The sequence below is a fragment of the Pholis gunnellus genome (genome assembly GCF_910591455.1).
Source record: "Pholis gunnellus genome assembly, chromosome: 20".
NCBI lineage: Eukaryota > Metazoa > Chordata > Actinopteri > Perciformes > Pholidae > Pholis > Pholis gunnellus.
The window spans coordinates 16,000,516-16,022,681 of record NC_136547.1 but is presented as its reverse complement, the minus strand read 5'-3'; the positions used below and the strand labels follow the sequence as shown (position 1 = coordinate 16,022,681).

Below are 22,166 nucleotides of genomic sequence, written 5' to 3'. Positions count from 1 at the left end.
AGAATGATTTGAGAAATCTGACAGATGAAGACAGAAGTGAATAGTTGAAAAGTTGAAATATGACAACGCGACGCCACAATAATGTTCCTTTTGTGTTCATAATATGGAACATTGACTGTACAAATGGGGGGGGGGCACAAAGAGAGCAGAAAGTGAGTTAATTTAAAAAGTATGTGGAGCTGCAGTGCAAAGGTTTCCCGCTTTTCATGGTCCCTCAGATGTGTAGAACTGAGTGAGTTAAGGGGGACTCTTGATTAGTGTTCTGTGGGTCAGGTTACGGAAGACGGAAAACATGAAGGTGTGTGTGTGCGTGTGTGTGTGTGTGTGTGTGTGTTCACAGTCAACCCCCTCAGGTTCAGATGAACTGAGCAAACCAGCATGAGTGTGATTTAGGGGTCCACCCCCCCATCCGGACTAAACCCATGTGTGCTTGCTTTCCTTCTTGCCGCTTTTACATCCGTCGCATCTGTCTTTTGTCTCCCCTCCTCTTGTTCCTCTAAATGGTATGGTCTGGTTTCTGAAGACAGAATTTGCACAGCCCCAAACCACTTGCAGATTGAGCTCTGTGATCCTCAGTATGGTTCCAGTTGGATCGGAAGACGCGCGTGTTGAAACCTGGATCAGTGCTGGACAAAAAGTTGTTTTATGAGAGAACCTTCTGTCAGGGATGTGTTCCGTTTTCTGGAGATACAACTGTTGCAGCAAGAGAAATAAAGTTCTTCTCAAGTAATCCAAAATACTTGAATAGATAGAACTGGGCTGGTCTATGATGACTATGAGCGTGATTACCTCTCATCGATTGAGGTAAGAAAATGGAAAGGTGGTGGGAGGAAGAGAGGAAAGGATGGATGTTACAGTGAGGTCGGATTAATGGAAACGGGATGAATAGTGGAAGGTTAGTTTGAGTCTAAATGCAAGTAGTAGACTAAAATATATGGCACAAAATGTAATCACAGATACCGATTTATTTTTAAGCACACCCGTGATATTTTACGTTTACATTGGCATTTCAATTTTCATCCGTACCTACATGTTTTTTGTATTCACATCCAAAATTAAAATGATGCCAAAATATCATATGTTATACAAAACTGGCAGCCGATTATGAAAAGAGTACATGCGAGCGGGAAAGCATTTGCTTTTACCCGCTTTCTCTTATTTTTTCTTCATTTTTTCATACCCTCCCTCCAATTTATTTCTTCTCTCTCTCTTTTGGGTTACTTGGGGTACGCTACCGCTCTCTCTTACCCTCCCTCCCTTCCTTCCTTGTTTAGATTGAGTCTGTGTACCATTCATCTTAACAATGTTGTGACATCATCACAGATCAACACTGGGTATCCATTTTCATTCTGGCTCTGTGTGTGTGTGTGTGTGTGTGTGTGTGTGTGTGTGTGTGTGTGTGTGTGTGTGTGTGTGTGTGTGTGTGTGTGTGTGTGTGTGTGTGTGTGTGTGTGTGTGTGTGTGTGTGTGTGTGTGTGTGTGTGTGTGTGTGTGTGTGTGTGCATCAAGGTAGAGAAAGAGGGAAAAATACTGTTTAACATGACAAACGAATGCACAAATCCCTTCCCTGTGATGTCAGTGAAGAATGCATGTCATATGTAGACCATCTGCAGTCTGAGAGACCTGAAGCTAGACTCGGCCTGCTGCTCTACACTGAAGACACAGCAGAGAGTCAGAACGTCTTCTAGAGACGCTTAGAGGGGAAAAAGAGATGGTCTGATCCTTAGATTGCTTTGACATCCAGGCTTCCTTTCTTAATGGATTTCCTCTTTGATTCAGCAAACACAAACAGTAAATAATCAGGAGTATTCTCAGGGGAGTGTAGCCTTTTTTTTTCCGAAACATTCTCAGTAAATGTAACCCCTGAAACAACACGTGGTAAAGTCTGAATGGAGTCAGAATAGAAAAGTAAATGCAGTAGAAGTTGCTGCCGGGTCTTTGTGGTAATCACACACAGGTGCTCTTTGGGTCCTTCAGTACTGTGCCTAATTCATATTGTGAACAGCTCATTGCATGGGTCCAGAATCCAAGTTTTTTGAACGAAATTTGCATTTTATACTTTAAAGGTTGAGACCTTTTGTAACTTAAGGCAGACTTCTGATTGTTAAAAAAGTACTGAGGACCACCTTCCCAAATAAACAAGAGTAAAAACACAACATGACAAAAAAGGTGAAAACAATAAACTGAGCTGTAAATGTGTGTTATGCCACTTTCATCACTGCCTGCCATCATGAATGATAATGTAATGTATGCACATGCCTTATTTCCTCAACACACTTTGGAGGTTTTACTGATGCAGGACTGTCTCCCACATCGTTTTTTCGTTTCAAATGATCCATTTTGTGCCCCCCCCCCCCCCCCCCAAAATATTTTAATTCAATCTCACCATATTGCAATATGGTGAGTTACAATCTCACCATATTGCAGTTCCTCTGCAGCCCACTAGATGGAGCTCTGAGGGCCACCATTGGGCCCCGGCCCAGTGATTGAGTACAGCCGCTCTATAGTGCTTCCCAGAGCTCTAACTGGCTGCAGCGAGGGTGGACTCTGCCAGGAGATTCTTCCTCATCCCCTTTTGGGGTTTCCCAACTATTTTGCATGCCACTGACACACTCCTAGGGAGTTTATTCTTAGATCCACAGTTTAGGTGTCCTTACCAAGCAGGAGGGTGAAAAGTTAAAAGACTCAACAATAGTTTTGTACACTAGAAATCTGGTGACTAACACCAAGGCATCTAAGTTTCCTAAGAAGATAAATTTACTGTGAGCGTCTCTTGAAAAGACACTCCAGAACTGTGAAACTGGCTCTATTCTCAGATCTTGTTTTGTGGTGAAAAGAATACGGCCTTCTGAGCAGCCTGTGCTCACAGCTTGTTTTCCTTGACTGTTTGTGACGAAAACAAGTATTTTTCTGCTTTTTTTTCCTCTGATGTTTGCTGTATGTGCTTGTTTGCTGCAGTGCCAGTACTTCAAATATGGCCAAGCTAGAGGAGATGGAGCGTCTGCTGAGAGAAGCCCAGGCAGAGAAGAGCCGCCTCATTGAATACAAGGTCACTATGAGACAACACCATCCTTTGTTTCACTGTTTTACTGTTTTGTTATTGGTAGACAGGCCATGTGTATATATCAGCACACATGTTGTCCCTTTATTTGGCTTTGTGATAAATCCCCAAACATAAAAACACAGTGGCAGTACTTTCAATAGACAAATCTTCAGAAATGACATAATTTGACATTCATTCTGTGAACAATTTCTATTATTCCTCAGGAGCAAGAGATGGAAGTGCGAAAGCAGGCACTGGATGAGGAGAGGAAAAGACGGGAGGACCTGGAGAAAAGACTACAGGAGGAGACCAGCAGACGCCAGAAACTCATCGACCGGGAGGTGAAACTGAGAGAAAAACAGAGGGCACAGGTACGGAAGAGAAACTAAACATAAAAGCATGAAAGATTTGTGTTTATTATTATTATTATTATTAACATGTGATTATTCTTTGGCACGGCATGTTGTTTAATCACCTGTACTTACCCCTATCGCAACCAGTGCAGCGTTATGAAAAAGTGAATGAATAAAGCTTTCTCTCAACTGGAAAAAAAGATTTGTCAGGCTGTAATTTTACCCAAACGATCCTTTTGAACTTGCTGACGGTTCTCAGCATAAGCCTCATCCATCATCTTTTTTTTCTTCTTTCGCCTGGACCACGAACTGTTGGCAGCCGAAGAAAGAATCTTTAATCCATAACATATGATTTACATCTGCATGATTCATATGAATTACATCGAAAAACACAAAAGCCGCTATAAATGCACTTGAACTAATTCCCTCTCCTTTCCAATGAACCCGTTCACTCTTTTTCTCTCCAGTCCCGGCCGCTAACACGGTACCTGCCGGTGCGAAAGGACGACTTCGACCTGCGAGCTCACATTGAGTCGGCGGGCCACAGCACAGACACATGCTTCCACTTATCCATCTCTGAGAAGACGTGCCGGGGCTACTTGATCAAAATGGGAGGCAAAATCAAAACCTGGAAGAAGCGCTGGTTCGTCTTTGACCGCAACCGACGCACGCTCTCCTACTACTCAGGTACTGTAGGTCACATGGTGCACACACACACACACAAACTACCACATAAAGATGCAAATGTGTACAGAGCATCCGCATAGATAGAGGCCCACACACACATGCATTTTACAGATATATTTAAATGCATTTAACAGTTTGTATTTCCTATATTTGACATGCATTTGAAATATAGACCAATACTGAATGAATACAAGTGAACGCGTTCCAGCACCTTTACACACATTTTGTCTTCTGCAGACAAGCATGAAGCCAAGCTTAAAGGAGTCATCTACTTCCAAGCTATTGAAGAAGTGTATTACGACCACTTGAAGAATGCACATAAGGTATGTGTAGATATTTTGCTACAAAAGCAATGCATGCAAAATACTCCCGTCCTGAAAAGTACGATTTATTATCTTCTAATTTACGTGTAAAATTCTGTCTCACCTCTTTCTGTCTCCCACTCACCATTCATCATTCCCCGTCTCATTTTTCCTCCCACTGTTCTCGTTGCATCCTCCACCTCAGAGCCCAAATCCCTCCCTGACCTTCAGTGTGAAGACTCATGACAGAGTCTACTACATGGTGGCTCCCTCTCCGGAGGCCATGAGGATCTGGATGGATGTGATCGTCACGGGCGCTGAGGGTTACACCCAGTTCATGGTGTAGTGAAGGAGCGGGACGTGCCAATGGGCTGTGACTAAGCTTTCTATTCCTTTCTTTTTTTTTTATCCTTGGACTTTTTCAGTTTTCGGATGGACGTTATTCTCATCTTTGTTGAAGAATGAACACGGTTTCTGTTGTGTAGAGACAGCAGCCCCCGAGTTACTCAAGATCATTTTACTGTCGTTTATCCGCCTCATGTGCAAGATGGGCAGAGTTTGTAATAATATGTGGAGCATTCATGTGAACTTGTGGGCAGATACAAGATAATAATTTGAACAGTTTCTATGCAATCCCAGAGATGTTATAAGCTTCAGGAGCTCTAAAATGTGCTCTGGTGCACCGATGTGCCTTGGAGTGAGTTCAGGTGTACCTCAAGGTTTCGCCTAAGTGTAAAGGATAAACACGTTAAATATATATTTGATATGAGCTTTTTACAACCCATTTTCTTCAGAGAAGAGCAGACTGTGACTCAGCAGCTCCTTTCTTTTAGCTATAAGAAGCTTTTTACAAAAAGACTTTTAATGTGGAGATACCATTGGATAAAGTGATGCTGAGTCAGCCAGTTTGAGCTCTATAGTATGTCATTATCAACATCAACTAGGAATGCATAACAGTAGTTGTGTTAGGAAACGCTGAGTGCCATGCAGAGCCTGAACAATTTGAACACGTCATGGAAGAGCGTGTCATCTATCTTGAGATGGGTTTGATTTATACAGTTTCTGTTCTGATCATTTTAAACAATGTTTCTGTGTACAGAATAAATAATGCATATTCATTTAGTAAAAATAGTAGCAAATGTATTTAAATTTTCCACTTTTTTCCCATCTAATTTCATGCATCATTACTGTGGCATTCTCAGGTCTGAACTGTGTGCACGGATGTGCACGCGTGCATCACATGATCATGTGTGAATTTATACACACGTGTGCTTAGAAGTGCCTGTTTAGCGTGCACTTCTATTTACTGCAAGCTTCTAATGTAGCTACAAGGTGCTATTACTTACATGGTGTATAACACTAATAATCCAAGCCGCACCATCACATAAACAATTTCAATTGGAGTGTCATTATGCACTCAATGGTGATAACCAGTCATTTTTTTTGAATGGATTGCTGTGCCGGGTTTAGAATAGTGTCACCACAGGCTCAGCAATGAAGCTCTATTAAAACATAGTTAGGATCTAGCTTGTTATTTTCTATGTCAGGAGTTGGTTAAATGAGCATGAAGAAGAATGACTTTTACTGAGGCACAACATTGTGATATTTGTACATTTTGCTTCGAAGTTGTAGTTGGATGATGACAGTGAGGACATGATCCATGATCAACTCAGAACTTCTCAAAGAAGTTAGTGGCTCAGTATTTTTGACATGCATATTATCTATATTTTTAAGAGCTGCCTGTATCTATATACAACGCCGAACTGTCTCTGGTGAGGAAAATATACCGATGTGGAAGCACGTAGGTGTCGGGAAGAAAGAATCCATGGTACACACACTTACGAGGCGTTTAGTCACCCTAACTGATTGATCATTGTGCTGCTTTGGTCCGCTAGCTTTCATTGCATTGCTTTTATTACCACTAATTCAATGGTTTTAGTTGAACTGACTATTCCACATTGATCACCAAAGCTGCTTTTACATTTCACAGCGTACTCCATACTACGTCTGAATGATTCAGTCCACTGATGGATGCATTTATCATCTTGCCTCTTGGCGTAGCTTTTTGTTTATCGACCAAAGTACATGTTCATGTGGTTTAATGTATATGTGGTTACTTTGCTTTGACTTCTCCTTTGTTCAGTACAATACGATCAAAATGATATGTTTTTACATGACAAGCACATGGTTGTTCTCCACCAACTAAAGGAACTGTTACAGTGGAAGCTTCCATGAGCTGCTTTTTGTTTGTTTTTTACAAGTAATTTGTATGATGATCCTACTGTATTTATACCAATGCATGTTTCTTAATTTTTTATTTCCATATGAATAATAAAAATTATATATTTTACCTTTTTTAATGATTTTCAAGAAGTTATATTTCTGAGATCATACTGCCCAGTGTGTCCCCCGAAATAATCTACAAGGCCACTTTTTGCAGGGATGAAAATATGGCTTTGACAACTGTGGCGACTGGGAGGAGCAGGTCGTCCTTCAATCCTCCTATGAATGAGTCACAATGGTTAGTTAGAATCCTGATGGGCAGGTGGCACCTTGCATGGTTGAACCACAAACCTCCATGTGAGGTGCTTGTTGCATTTTAATAAAGGGACAGTTCACCCCTAATCAAAAATGCATATTATATCATAATATATATATAATATCGAGATAATCCACAGACTTTGTTATGAGGATTTTGATGTAGGAACTATTTTATTTCTACCGAACTACACCCAGCCAAACGAGTTGATCAGGATGTCCTGGGAAAGTCTCTGAGATGATGCTTCAGATCAATAGACAGCACCATTCCAAGCCACCAGTCTTTGGCGTGCTGAACTGTGTCATAGCCTTTGATTCCTCCAAATGTCACGACATGGTCCTTTACTGTGAGTGGTTCATCCAATCCAGTTCATCCAGTTCTTGCCTGACTGAAATGCAGCTTTAGAAATTCATTCTCAGAAAGCAGCCATTTGGGATATTGAGAAAAATTCCACCTCAACGGCGAGGACATTGTCCTTGGCCGCACAATTGATATGTAGCGCTTGTTTGACCCTGAAATGTGCTCATCACAGCTGAAAGACCAACCTGCATGTTACAAACAAACCAATATGTGTGCCGTCTTTACACGAAGCCCAGCAGATGCTTATTGCCACTGTTTAACTTAAAGCAGTATCTCCTCATGTTCGCTTGGATGTCAGAGTTAAAGTTTTCCAGCAGCAGGGAGGTTGAGAACACAGATATGAGGCTAATAGCTGGCACTTCTTTTACAGCAAAAAATACTCTTAACAATGAATTCCAAAATTGCAATTTTCACATGGCCTATTATCAAGTGTGAGTGCTCTGTTGATTGGGATCAAGGCATATCTCTATGCTGTAAATACCCCGGTCTTGCTCATTTGATTTATAGATATTTTAAATTGCTGTCACTGGTCATTCAATCTGTCACCTTCCCTCTGGCAATGTGTTTGGGTGGACTCTGCTCTGTGGCTGACATCTGAGAAGGGACAGGGGAAGACACTGGGAGCTGAAACTCTGATTCTGTCTCACCAATTCTCAAACAGTAGCCATCTGGGTCACTTGTTAGGCCATGCAGCAGACAAATAATGACAAAACAAGAGGAATGCAAAAGATTGAGCGGTGTCAGTGAAGGGCCCGGATATACCAGGACCGGTGCGCCATGCCTACAGTTCGCTGATGTACCCTGGATCAGTTCAACAAGCCGTGGCTATAAATAGACACAGTGAGTGTGTTCTTGGGCGGACCACTGTGGCAGTGTGCACGGGAGTGTGTCTTTAAGAATTCAGCTGTAATTCGAGCCCTAAATATATGAGAGAGAGAGAGAGAGAGAGAGAGAGAGAAAGAGAGAGAGAGAGAGAGAGAGAGAGAGAGAGAGAGAGAGAGAGAGAGATGCCTCTTACACACCAATACCCGCAATCGTCCCTGTAATCGAGCGTCGAGCAGCACCTCTGCAATTATGCACGTTTCGTGTTGGATGGGCTTCTCGATAAACACCGCGAAGCTGCCGCAGACACGGAGCTCCGGCCCCGCCGCGTCCCCCGCGAGTTGTCGTTAGCGTGTGCGCGGAGCGGGAGCCGGGGAGGCGGGCTCGTGTTGTTTATCCCAAAAAAATATGTCTGGACATGGCTGTTGCTTTGACTCAACATACACGGTTTCGCAAACGACCCTGGACACCATAACCAGTTGAGAGAGAGCGGCTGCAGATCATCTTAATGAACGTCATAAGGTAGGCCCGTCTCATATTTTGCACATTATCTATGGCTGGTACGCAAGACACACGACCGGGCCGGTGTTGTTGTTGTTTTTTCTTCCCTTCAACACATTTCCCAGCAACAGCAGCTGTTCCCGGCCAATGCGGCGGTCATTGGCCTTGAGCGTGCCATAATATCCGTCGCTTTAAACCACCGTGGGCACTTGGTTGATCATTCGTTTTGCTCCGGGGCGATCGATTGTGATCAAGCATCTCCGAAATGCAACGTGATGCACATAGCTGAGTTATTTTCGTGGGGGGGATATCGTTTCCTCTTTAAAAAAAAAAAAAAACGGGAGAAAAAGTCTACCCCGTCTTACGCAAGCGCATTTTCACCTTACGTGGTTAAGGACATATATGGCGCGTGCCAAAACAACCTTTTAAGCAAAACCTGTTAGGGAACTCTAAAATGAAAATGAGGACGTCATTTGACAGACAATGTAGGTCTACCGTGCCCAAACATGCCCTGCTCCATCTTAATGGTTGACAATAACACTTCTTAGTTTGAAGGTGAATCCTCTAAAGTCATAACCTTGTCATAGCCAAATACATTTCCAGATAAGCACGTCTGCTCTGTGCCTTAGTGACTACAGTGTGCTCTGAGGGCAAACGGAATAATGTTGGGGTGTTTTCAAAATAATTGTCTGTTGTGATGCGTTGCATGAGTCCTGATTGGAGGTTATAGTTTCTGCCCCCCCCCCCTTTGTTTAATTATCACTACTGGTTTATTGAATCAAGGGCAATAAAAACAACCTAGCGTGTCATCAGCTCATTGCAACCTCAGCTAAATCACAGTTTATTTTCAGGGATTTAATATGTGTAAGTCTTCGCTTATGAAACACCCTTGACAAATATACCCAAATGTTAAAAGTCAGGTTTTTTGTTTGTAGTGGTGCTCTGTTCACCACGGTGCTTCAGCTATTTATTTATTTTTCCTGTATCCTCAAGTTGACCTTTGTAACCGTTTGCCCTTGGCAACAGGGTCCCACGTGGCAACGTGCAGAATACAAACAGGTGTGTACACAAAACAATCAGATATCTATGTATCCCCTCAGTTAAAATCACAGTATGGAAGTATCCCTCTAATAACAAAAGTCTTTCTGCCTTGCAGTACATTAAAGTACTTGTGCTCACTTTGATGCTTTACATGCATGCTGAAGGAGTGGGCTCTGTGGAATTGGCAGCTCAGGTCACTGGTGACTTTCCAGTGAGGCACACCGTTGTTGTCCTTGAGCATTTCTTAAGGCGTAATGCCGGAACAAAGGCAGGTATATAATCCCCAAGGCCAGAGCTCCAGGGACGGAGATGTGTGCACTCTGTTGCTTTAATTGGGAGACGTAAATATGTCTGTAAAGTTTACTGAGCTGGCAACAGTCAAATCAGTCCGTATGCACATGGCCCCCAGGCAACACTCATGAAACAGTTCAGTGGTCTGGACTCACAGAGGCTGCGGTGGACCTCAGTCACTGACATACATTTACTGGCTGCGAGCCAGTGGGCCTGCAGAGCCGCTCATTTTTTGGATCTTTGTCGTCTTATAGACAACACTTGCTTTTGTTCCAAATATAGATGGGATGAAATAGATTTAGTATGTGGCGTTCGTTCTACTACACGTCACGCTACTTCGAGGCCTAGATTTTGATTTTGAATTAAAGTATCAATATGAAATTGATTTTATTGAACCATCCCATGCTGATCTCCCTTTATACCATGTGCCCATGCTCCACTCACATTTTCCAACACATGGCTGACCTGTTTCCATTTCGGATGCTCTAACGGCAAAGCTGAGATACCAGCCTCCCATTAAGAGAAAAAGTAGAGCTGTGAGATACGTCTCTTTAATGTTGCATTTCGAAAGTTATATTGGTATCATAGTATTTGCTCTGACACTTCATTCTGTTGAAATCAATCCAGCCATAATGTGCATTGTTAAATCTCATGCAAACTGGACCGATATAACGGGAGAAGGGCTATTTAGGTAAACTCTGCATGCAGCTGCATTGCACATACCTTTTGTGGATCATAGGTCACTGGTACTTGGGTGTGTGTGTTAAAAGCAAACAAAGCGAAGCTCAGGGCCAGTTAAAAAATGCACACAGCTTTTTGGAAGTTTACTGGGTAATAGATGCAGTAGATCAGCATGCCCATTGTTGTTGCACGGCTTCCTGGGAAGGGAGGTGTGTGTGTGTGTGTGTGCGGGTTTAGAAGCTGTGTGTGAAACCACAAGGACTGGTTTCAGCGCACAGTGCGTGTTCACGTGCTTGTCTTCCGTCTAAAGAGCCACGCTTCCTCTGTAACACAGACCCAGAAGGTAATACATTATCTTATCTTAATGCGTTTGTTTCAGCCAGTGTTTTGGTAGAGGCTGTAAAGATGTAGAGAAGCTGATGGAGCAGAGTTGATATCTTTGATAGCTGGTAATCACCCCCCCCCCCCCCTCCCGTTTCTCTGGTTAACTTTTAAGGTTTCAGAATATTGTGATGAAACAACTGAGCATTTCTAACCTTTTACCTTCTTTCCCTCCATCCCCCCACAGTCAGGTTGGGTGGCCATGGATCCATTCAACCAGTTTATTCTCGCCATCTCGGTGATCAGTTTCTTCACCTTCCAGTGGCTCTTCCACAAATTCAGCCCCTGGACGTCCACGCGCATCAGCCCCGGCTTCCTCATTCTCAGCGACAAGCAGAGGGTGGAATGGAACTCAAGGTGACGTGACACACAATTATGCCCACGATGAGTCTGAATATGTACGTGTGGCATGCAGCAGAGAGTGCAGCACTGCTCTCAGTTCAGATGTTGGCCCGAGGGGTTTTGTTTCAGTCAAACCACATATTTCCTGTCAGACTAGTATCTGACTCACTAGTGGGATCATTGTGTGTTTGCTCCACATGCCGCTGTTTTCAAGGTGCCGGCAGCATGATGGAAACTCAGTGGAAACGTTTTGTTCTCACATTCCTCTGTGCATTTGTGTCAGTTTAACCTCATCATTTTAACATTTAACAAGGACCGTAGATTTTACAGATTGTAAAGCATGGCCGTGGTATTTTACTGAAGCGATAATATACCCTTTTATCCTCACAGTTCGTCAGTCAAAATGGACGGACGAGTAGGAATGCTTCAAGGGCACAGTGTTCAGACTGATGAACTATTTGATCTAAACGACAACCAAGTGTCGTGTTTTTTTCTGCTAACTTGTTATGGGAACATTGCAGATACTGGTTAGAACAAATTGGCTGGAGCAAAAAGTGTTTTGTGTCTTGAGTGAGACAGACAGACAGGCTGTGATCTTTGAGCACTGTGAGTACAGTGAAAGCCGTGCTGTAGATTGAAAGATGTCCAGCGGGCGAACTCCAACTTGCATGAATCACTCGTTTTTTTATTTCCCCTCATATTAAGTTTATTACTAACGAGAGCACTTGTGATATTGAAATGGTCACATGGTTTATGAGCAAATGAAAGTGAAGGATTAGTGGAGCTGGACCCGGGCTGCGGGGAGCCTTTTCTGAGGCTCGTGACTTTACAGATTCTGTCGAAAACAGTCTTATATGCAGTGTGGCTGTCATTGTGTCTTCCTGACTGACTGCTGAGAACTGGCAGACTGTCTCACTGCCTCAGTGACCGACTGGGACTGTGTGCCGCTCCGCCCTGACCCTTCAGCAGTGTTTAATCTCTTAGTCTAATTGGTCGGAATCTGTGTGCAGCCGTGACAGGCAATCAGTTGATTCACTGTGAGGACAAAAAAGATGACACGCCGTCGTCTAAAACCACACGAGCCGCATGAATTGAGAGAGATACTCAATATTCCTTTGGCAAGCTTATTGAGCACACAATGTGTCAGTCCTGCTCCTGTCAGACAGGAGACAATCATCACGGCTGTGTGTGTGTGTGTGTTTTGGTTTTCATTTCAGGACGGTGTCAACGTTTCACGCACTGTTGGTGGGAATCTTCTGTCTCTACATCTTGTTCTTTGATGATGCTGTCAATGAAGACCCAGTCTGGTGAGAGTTTGGCTGTGAATTGCATGTTTTTTAACCTTTACTTTCCATACTTTTTTTTTTTTTTTTTGTCATTTTATACAGTGTGCTGTGTGAGTTTTTTTCCAACAGATCAAGGGGTACCGTTAGCATATAGCTAACTTCATTATTATGTGTGTTTTAGAGCTTATGTTAGGAAAACCCCCGTTTCAAACGGTCACATCCACTGTGATGGAGCCAAGACTCTATCGCCGATATCAGAGTTGAGGATAACATTAGCACTCCAAGACCTGGAGCCAAGCCCATCACTAAAGATAGTTACGTTTCTCAAAACTCGTGTTTGTTCTGTTGTAAAGTCCAGCGTACTGTTTAGAAATATGAACACGAAAGCCTAAATGTATGTTTGAAATAACAATTTTATTACATTTCTAGTTAGCCAACTGAACTATGACTCGAGAGCTGAAAAGCTATCCTGCGCTTTAGCTTTAGTCTCTTAGCAATATATTATACTACATATAGTGGTCAAGTTCATGTCCAAGATCTTTTTATATGGTTCTCGTTTTAAAACAAGTTCTCTGGAATTATCATAAAGTCAACAGGAGACATTGTTTTCAGCCAGCTCAAGGAGCTAGTGCTGGCTAGAGCTGATCAAATCTGGAAATGAAAAACCTGCTTGTGTGTGAAATCAAACACCCATTGTTTCAAAGATAACAAGGAATTCCAAGCCGTAAATCTTCCACCCTTAATGTGAACTGTATGTGCTGTACTAGCATGGACAGCTCGACAGGCATAATTAAAAAAGAAAAGTGACCTTCGATCATTATTGAAACACAATTGTGCTCAAGATATTTTGGGCTCTCTGCAGTCCACCCATTGGTTCGGTTGAATAGGTTTAATCTGTGATTTGCAAGTCCACAGTATGTTCAGCTGACTATTGCTAACTCTGGACTATCCTTCTATTTGTATTGTTAATCGATGAAAGGGAACAAGCGTAGTTCATTGGGTGTTGTATCTCCCTCGTCCCTGTGTGTGTGCAAAAACTGCGCAAAGACGGTATTTTGAAGTCCATGTTGTGGCCGAACGTGACGATGGTGACGAGGATGAAACCGGTACACCGCCCACCTCTACTCTTATTTCATTGTCAGCATGGTTAGATCATTGCACAGCGTTTTGTTCTCCATGTACAAAACGTAACTTTTTCAGGAAACCCTTCATACAAAATAACATCTATTTGTAAAGAGGACTTTCTACATCCTAAAAGCACTTCTAGTCTTCTCTGCCACCTGACAAATAACCAATCAAACTTTTGTGGCCGGGGATTCTGAACCTTTTGAATGGCAGTGTGCATATGGAGACTCGTAAACCCTGTAAAACCAAATGTGTTTTTGTTCAATAGGGGAGACCCTACATTGGTGAAGACTAATGTTGGCATCACAACAGGCTACCTCATATCTGGTAAGAGAAACATACAGTTTAGCCAGATAATGGTTGTGAAAATGAGACCAGAAGAACATGCATGTAATACGATGGGATAACTTCATGCTTGGAGAACTCACTTGAGTTTTGGCGTATAAAATATAACATTTTAAATTTTTCAGTGTGGTCCTGTTCAGTTTTATGTACTTCAAATGTTTTGATTTCACTCATGAAAGGATGTTATCTCTCTCTCTCTCCCCCTGTGCTTCTGTCTTCCAGATCTGCTGCTGATATTTTACTATTGGAAGGCGATAGGCGACAAATTTTTTGTAGTTCACCATCTGGCAGCGTTGTATGCTTACTACTATGTACTGGTGAGTGCCCTATTGTCCAATAGCAGAACGTGCAGGCAAGATGGGAAGGAGACAAACCAAGGGTGAACAGCTGTGTCCTGTCAAGCTGGGCCTTTTACCTAACTTAGCCACCATTCAGCAAGTGTCTCCATGCAGCTCATATACTTTGGTTGAATATGCACAAGGCAAGTACAGTAAGTGCGACAAGTGAAACTGTACCCTAAACTGTACAGTCGCATCAGAGAAGGAAACCATACGGATGTTCGAAGTCCACCTCATTGGCTTCATCTCTTTCAGTGGAAGTGAAATAAAGTGCTTGAGTACTGCGCTAGTCGGTGAGTTACAGTCTCTCCAGAACTGTTTCCCTGCACAGTTTTGGCGTTCCGAGGACGTGCAAGTGCTAAGCGGTTGTATTCTTTAACCTGCCCGGGGAAATGGCAAGTTTAAATGATGTGAGGATTGCAGGAATAACATGACTGTAGGTTTCAGGTTAGTTTGACATTTCACTCAGGTTTAGCGATCGTTAAAGCTGCACTATAAAAAGCAATCTTATCAAAAATACATGATGGTGTCACTCTCTTATCACTATTACGAAATCAGCTGTGGTTATTGACATTAGCCTGATGATAATGTCCCAAGTCCTCTGATATGGAGACAGTTTAATGTACTCAGCATTTATGGGCAGTGCTGTTCACTCTTGGTTCGATCTGAAACCCTCTAGGTCGCCAGGATCTGTTGATAAATATTATGGAGATGAATGACTATGGTATTTTTTGCATGGAATGCTCAATGATGGTACTGGCTGATGACCCCTCCCCCCCCCCCTCACCTTGCCCTTACAATTTCTGTGCTTTCTGTTTTACTGACCCCCCTCTTAAATGTTGTATGAATCCGGCGCAAGTTGAGCTTAGCGCAGCTGTATGCTAAACTGTAACCACCGTGTGCATGCTTGCAGTTCTGAAGCATTCTACACGGGCAGGGCTCCTTATCTTGTCACTGTGCATGCTATAGCAAACAGTATTTAACTTTCTTAATTACTTCCCTGCCTATCTACATTACCTGCCGCCTGTCTGTTATTGTGCCAGTTCTGCCTCTTCTTTCTCTTCCTTACACTCCTCCTGAGATTCCCCGATGAGGGAAAAACTCAAATAATGTCATCCACATGACCCCCGAGATGATAGTGCATCACCAGATAGCCATGCCATGTTGAATGTATTCTGTCAGATGTACTCTGAGTTTACAGAATTACTGTTGTTAATGCTATTAAAAGTTTCCTTTTATACCCATTTTATTTGAGTTAAGCAAACTTCAGTGTGGTTCCCTAGAATACGTGCTCTGTATTTTCTATAGAGAGGAAAATGCAAAAGAACACTAAGTGTGCATTGCTCTGCCTGAGTCCCCATACTTTAACTATTCTTGGATTTAACCTTTTTTACGTTGCCAGAAAGCAGTAAAAAACGATGTTTTTTTTGGTGTAAACCTCGCAGTCAAGATTTACATTTGACCCCTAACTACACTCCAGTCACTGGATGGATTTACAGATTTCATCTTCTTTAATGTGAAATATCTGATATTAGTGCCTGTCTTCATTGCATTGATAATGAGGAATATCACTTTTCCACATTTCTGCATCCAAACAATAATTACATTAAATATGTGATTCATAACCGACTGTAAATCCAGCCTTTCATTTGGAGAAACAGAGCAATGTATAAATTAGATAACTGAAACGAAGTAGGCCATACTGTTACTGGACACTCATGAATGTTTCCTTAGACTGGATCTGAAATTCATGTGGGAAAACAGAATGAATGCTCCGCGTTAGAAAACATATTGTGAGCCACATCACTGTAGCCATATTAAATTTGCGGTAAAACCCCAATAAAAGTGGTTAACCCTTGATGTCATTTTGATTTGATTTAGTTTTGTATTTAGTCAAATGTGTCGTATGTTGTCAAAGTCTTATTAGTTAATGTGTTGGGTGTGTTTATGTGGACGTTTTCATGTCAAATACACAATAAATTCTACTCAAAATATGAATAAACCCTGCGGCACACAGCCAAATGAAGGCCTGATTGAATTGACTTAGATTGAAAGCAAACTTCAGATCAGCTTAATGTCATAAGCTTGTTGGTATGTTTTGATTATTGATTAATCGTTCACTAATGGCTTGGTGACAACAGAAACAGTGTTCAAGTAATAGTATGATTTTTTTTTTTCTTCGACAGCAATAATCTGTATTTTCTATGTGTTTTTAACAGTCAAGCACAGCCTAACCAAAAATATAATGTATTAACTGCTGTGTAATTATTACATGCACATGCATGCTTTCTTCTCAGTGTTGTAAATGTTGCTTCTTATTTGCTTCCCATTGTGGTTGCATCTTTTTTTCTTTTTCTTCTAAAATATCTGTCTGTCTTTCTGTCTCTGTGTCCTCCGCTGACTTTAACACAAATAGCCCCTCTTCAAACCCTACATGCAAAAACTGCCAACATCAAGTCGGACTGTGTCGTCCCCGTTCATGCAAAAACTACCAAAATGGTTGTGTGTCATTTAGAAAACCCAGAGCAGGTCTTGGTCTAGATGGGGACTTTCCTTTTCCTGTCTTGTCTGCTACTATTGCTGTTGTGTTACACTGAGCAGATATGATGCCCAGTCACAGTATGGACTTACCAGTTCCTAGAGGTACTAGTATTCCTCATGCTAGGTGGAAAGTTCAAATCATACGGTACAAAAACTGCAATGCAGATTACCCTGTTTGTGTCACATAGTAAGTATGTTTTAATGTCCAGCTTTTATTTCAGCCCTGACGGTAAGTCTACCTGTAAATGCAGTTAAAGCCTGGCCACTAGCCAAATAACCCTGAAGTTCTTGGTGGGTCTGTCGGTGAAATTGAATGCTGTGATTTGTCTCTTAATTCTGAGTTTGGCTTCTGTGCTTAATTTTTACAGTCATGAGTTAGACACAAAATTCAAAATCCAACTATTTTAATTGCAATTAAGATGTAGATCACAGCAGTATAATTCAGTTTTTCAGTCATTACACAAATGTATCTGGCTAATGGCTAATTTTAATCAACACTATTTAAGATGGGGAGTCCTGAAAGCATCTCGGTTGTAAGATCATCTTCATTCTATTTAGCAGCAGCGGAAAATTTTTCAATTGGAACAGAAATCAATCGATTTAAGCTTATCCCATGGTAGGATCACTCAAGGGCCTCACAGTGGCTTCTGTCCAGGTCAGAAACCAATATTTCTAGTTTGTGCCTTTGTAATATTGCAACTGTGTTTAGCTTCATTAGGAATAGTTTCCAGCACTCATAATCCAGTTTTGAGTTCAGGTACAAACCTGCTGAAGATGATCTCATACAGCATGGAATTCAGGCCCTGATCTTCTAAACAACGACATGTTTGGCAGTTAAACGTATCGCTTTTTACTCTGCATGGCTTCTGGTTGCTCCTTTTTAAATAGTGGCTGGCTGAATGTATGTATGGTTGTACATCAAATGTATCAAAGCCTGTGCTGTGTTGATATTTGCTCAAAACCCTCTTAAATGTCGAGATGTTCCTCAGATGAACTGCAGTGCAGTGTGGTCTTCCCAGTATGTTTGAAGACATTAAATGTGAGTTAGCAGTAGCAGTCACTTTATGCGGCCAATACTACATGTTGACTTTTTGCTTTTTCAGGCAAAGCCATTTATTGTCTCTATAAAAACAGGCCCAATGATGGTTGGTAAATATATCTCGTGTTCTCTTGGAGTTACTATGTTTTCATTGAATTTGACTTTAACATGAAAATTCACCACCTCTTTATGTGGACGTCCAATTAGTGTCGGTGGTACATGTATTCGATTGAAGCAACACATTCCTCAGTGTGCAGCTATATTGACTGAGAAAACTTGGAGTTTGCAGTTGCAAAATGTGTTTATCTTCTGCATTCAGTGGCATCATTTGACACGACAGTGACGCCGTTAGTGGAAAGGAAGGCCTACAGGCTATTTCAGCCTGGATTTCTGTTCTCCGCTTTTGTCGCTCAAAAGCAGAACTTCCTTGTTTTCTTCGCTTGTATTGCAAACTAGCTACGTTTCCAACAGCAAAGACGGCAACCCAAAACATGACTGCAGGGCATGTTAAGGACGTGGATACATTTTACAGTGTTTTGGCTTACTCTGATATACAGTTGTGTTTACCCAGAGTATGTGCCTGGAGAACTGCAGCAGAGGTTCTGGTAGCATTAGCTGTGGAAGAGGATATGTTCTGACGGGGACCCTCTAGGCATCAGAAGCTCACGGGCAATGCAAATAATTGGAAAGAATTGCTTCAATGACATTTACAATCAACAGTGATTGGACATCAACATACAAGGTGTTGGATTTTCCCAATAATATTTAAGTTTCCGTGAGGATGATTTATTCGCTGAGTATTCTTGGTCTCCATAGAATGAATCCTTAAATTGTTCATACTCCTAAGAGGATGAACTATGTCCATTTTGTTAACAATTGTGCCAATTTCAAGCAAAAATGTCAACATCACTCCAAAGATATCTGATACTCAAACAGATTGATTAAATGTGCTCAGCACATTCATGCTCCCCAGGGAATGAACCCTTTTGATTTAAAGACAACTGTGTCAACAAGCCCTTAGTGTGAACAACTGACTTGGATCACAATGCATTACAGTTAATCTGTTATTTTGCTCCTTTTATAGTATGGACTAGTTTCTGCTCACAATAGATGAGGGGAATGAATCATTAGGAAAGTCAAATTAAAGAGCAGTCTAATTTTAGCTGAAGACTAATTGTGTGCCCTGAAGGAGAAGGCTCTTTTCTTAGATCTGCCAAATAGGTCTATATTTGGGAAGTACGTCATCTAATTTTAATCTTTGAGTTCCCCACACAAAAAAAAGTATGTCTTGAAATATCATATGGTTATGTCTGAAGATTGGAGACATTGATTACCTAGTTACTCTGAGGAGCAGGCGGTACATCAGCTTCATGCCTGCTGATCCAAATGACTCGTCTTGTTTTTGTCCCTTTCATGTTTTGTTGTCTTCCTGTTCTTACCTTGTTCTTCCAGGGCGAAGGAATGTTGCCTTATTTTGCCAACTTCCGTCTGCTTGCTGAGTTTTCTACACCCTGTGTGAACCAGCGGTAGGTACCTGTTTACTAATGACCTGGGCTTTTATTCAATTTCAGAACTTAAATTAGAATTTAATCAGAATTTAAATTACATGAAGGCAATCCATTGCTTCTTGGATGTTCTCTCTGTGTTCGGATTAGATTAGACACTTAAAACAACAGGCCGCTAACTGTTTATGTAAAGCGTCAAGCTACTCGTGATTGTCTTCAACATGTACATATCCTGCCAGACACTTTTTCTTAACCATGTGTTGTGTTTCAGCTGGTTCTTTGAGGTACTAGGTTATCCCAAGTCCTCCCGGCCCAACATGGCGAATGGCGTTGCCATGGCAGTAGTCTTTTTCATGGTCCGCATCGCCGTCATGCCAGTCTACTACATTCGTATGTATGCGGTCTATGGCACTGAGGCTTTCTACCTGGTGCCCTGGGGTGGCCGTGTAGCCTGGATCTGCTCCAGTATCTGCTTGGACATCATGAACATTATGTGGATGCACAAGATTGCCCGCGGCTGCTACAAGGTGCTGCGTTCGGCACGCCAGAGCAAAGCCGGCACGCCTCAGGAGAATGGGAAGACGGAATAAAGGAGACAGGGTGTCAGTGGTGAGAAAGCCACAGCAGAGACACAATGACGTCACTCTCAGCGCGTCGGGGAGCGGCAGCTCGGACACTTACCCGTCGCACCTGGGAAGAGTGATATCACAGGACCGAATGTAACGAGGGAAATTGAGTCACTTGAGATGGACCGTTGAACTGGCCGTCCCCGAAGCCATGAAATGAACTGTCAGCAATACCGTGTGCACGGCCAATTATTGTTCTCTTGGAACAATTTACCACGACACAAAAGAGTCCTGGGACAATGGACTCTTGGCCCAACCACAAATTGTCAAAAAGTGTATACCGTTCTTTACATACTTTGTGCCCAACAGAAGAGTATTATTATATTCAATCCCAGAATTACACCGTTAATAACTCAGCCACTGCCGTTCAGTTAAGAGAAGTTTATCTGACATCGTGAGTCTTGGTTGCATTTGAATGGTGTAATTTATACAATGTAGGGTTGATAGGGCCCCGGTACACTGTATGTTGTCTATTTATTTTGTCTTGCTGGGGTCGAGGCAAATTAGTTTTCAAACTTACAAACAGTTGTTGTTTTTAATGAAAAGGATGCTGGTGTACAGAATACCCTAGAAATGCTAAAAGGGGAACCGAATGTCAATGCTGTGTTTGTACGCTGACGTGAAGCAATGCAAGAACATTTGTTGTCCTTAATAAAATTGAGGCGACAATTTTCCTTTAATGTGTATACAACCTGAAATTCCACACTGGGAAAAGAAAAAAAAAAGAAAATGACATTTTGTTAACAAAGATTAGTTGTTGACACGGTTTTGCGGGAGCTGTCATTTATTCACATTGTGCGGTGCATGTTAAAGGGTCAAACTGACCTGGAGTGCTGATTCGGAATCAGTGTCATAGACAAACAGAATAATAAACACAGAGTACAGACAAAGAGCAGCTGCTTTGAAGGACTTCTATGCTAAGAGGCTTAGTGGGAAATCTGACACTCCTTTAGCAACAGGTGTTGACCTTAAGTTTATATAACATTCACACTTCCTATTTTTGATATCTTTTTAGGCACAAGCTGTTCAAATTTACCCCCCCGGGGCAACATTTGCCAACAAGCTGCATGCTGCTGTGTGTGTTTACCGTGAAGGAATTCGGCGATTAGCCAGCGAATTGAACTCTGTACACGAGTTCAACACATTCATTTGACTAAATAATTTTTTTTTTGCAGATTTTAAGTTTGATGATCAAGGACAATAATCAGTGTTTCAGAGGGTAATGGTTCTGTACGTGTCAAAAAAAAGTATTTTGCAGTTTTAGAACATTGTGATGGATAAAGCTTCTGCCTCATGTTAACCATGATTTCCAATCCGCTGTTAAACATAATGTACACTCCCATATTTATTCATCAGCTTGATTACAAGGATTGTGTGCTCCCCCCCCCCCCCAGTGGACAGGAATGTATGGAAACTTAAAGATTCACGTTATTATTGTTTTCCTAAGCATCGTTCTGCTGTCAAAGCTGTCAATCATCGTACAACACTGAACACAGGAACAAATCTCGTTTTAAGACAAATGTAGGCCTATCATTTGTTTTTATTTAAAAGTTGCAATTCATCGATGATTTACGGAACATGTACTTGAATTTTCATTGTAAATGTATCTTTGTATGAGCTGTACATCAAAAGCTATCTTCAAATGTTTTGTGAAACAGAAACGGGGATTGCTAGTTTTGAAAATACGCCTTGCTATGTTCAGCATTTGATTTTGTTGCCTTTTTAAAACAACTCATGATTGCACACTGAATACTTTGTTACACCCCCCCCCCCCCCCCCCCCCAAAAAAAAGAAAAGAAAAGATGGTGTGTTCCAAGTCTGATGCCTGTCTAATGTGATTGTTTGGCCTTTTGTTTCAAATGTTAAACCAAGAGATTTGTTAAGGCTGGTTGTTTTAGTGCTTTTGTTTTGTTATGTTTTGGGGTTTTTTTTCACATCCATGAGCATTTTTAATACAGTGCCAACTTGCAGCCACGATGTGATGGATCAGACCAATTCTCTGCACGTACCCGTCTCTG

At 41.8% G+C, this 22,166-nt stretch overlaps 2 protein-coding genes across 2 annotated transcripts in view; both read left to right on the top strand.

The window, feature by feature from the left end:
• The window catches only part of phldb2b (pleckstrin homology-like domain, family B, member 2b), a gene marked incomplete at its 5' end in the record, with an annotated part of 38,491 nt that extends 31,812 nt beyond the window's left edge, over nucleotides 1-6,679 (top strand). The window contains 5 exons of the mRNA XM_079181629.1: nucleotides 2,959-3,049; nucleotides 3,268-3,414; nucleotides 3,864-4,083; nucleotides 4,321-4,406; nucleotides 4,591-6,679. Coding sequence (XP_079037755.1) covers nucleotides 2,959-3,049; nucleotides 3,268-3,414; nucleotides 3,864-4,083; nucleotides 4,321-4,406; nucleotides 4,591-4,731 — 685 coding nt within the window. The 3' untranslated portion in view covers nucleotides 4,732-6,679. The remainder of the gene's footprint in view (nucleotides 1-2,958; nucleotides 3,050-3,267; nucleotides 3,415-3,863; nucleotides 4,084-4,320; nucleotides 4,407-4,590) is intronic.
• Nucleotides 6,680-7,994: 1,315 nt separating this feature from the next.
• Nucleotides 7,995-21,923, top strand: tlcd4a (TLC domain containing 4a). Its single transcript, XM_079181070.1, has 7 exons — nucleotides 7,995-8,628; nucleotides 11,189-11,358; nucleotides 12,561-12,650; nucleotides 14,023-14,081; nucleotides 14,322-14,416; nucleotides 19,470-19,543; nucleotides 19,794-21,923. The coding sequence occupies exons 2-7, from the start codon at nucleotides 11,204-11,206 to the stop codon at nucleotides 20,110-20,112; spliced, it is 792 nt and encodes a 263-aa protein (XP_079037196.1). The 5' UTR covers nucleotides 7,995-8,628; nucleotides 11,189-11,203; the 3' UTR covers nucleotides 20,113-21,923.
• The last annotated feature ends 243 nt before the right edge of the window (nucleotides 21,924-22,166 follow it).

Coding starts and splice junctions, on each gene's coding strand:
- tlcd4a (XM_079181070.1), top strand. CDS start 11,204: ATGGATCCATTCAACCAGTTTATTCTCGCCATCTCGGTGATCAGTTTC. Junction 12,651..14,022: donor GTCAATGAAGACCCAGTCTG/GTGAGAGTTTGG, acceptor TTTGTTCAATAG/GGGAGACCCTACATTGGTGA. Junction 19,544..19,793: donor ACACCCTGTGTGAACCAGCG/GTAGGTACCTGT, acceptor GTTGTGTTTCAG/CTGGTTCTTTGAGGTACTAG.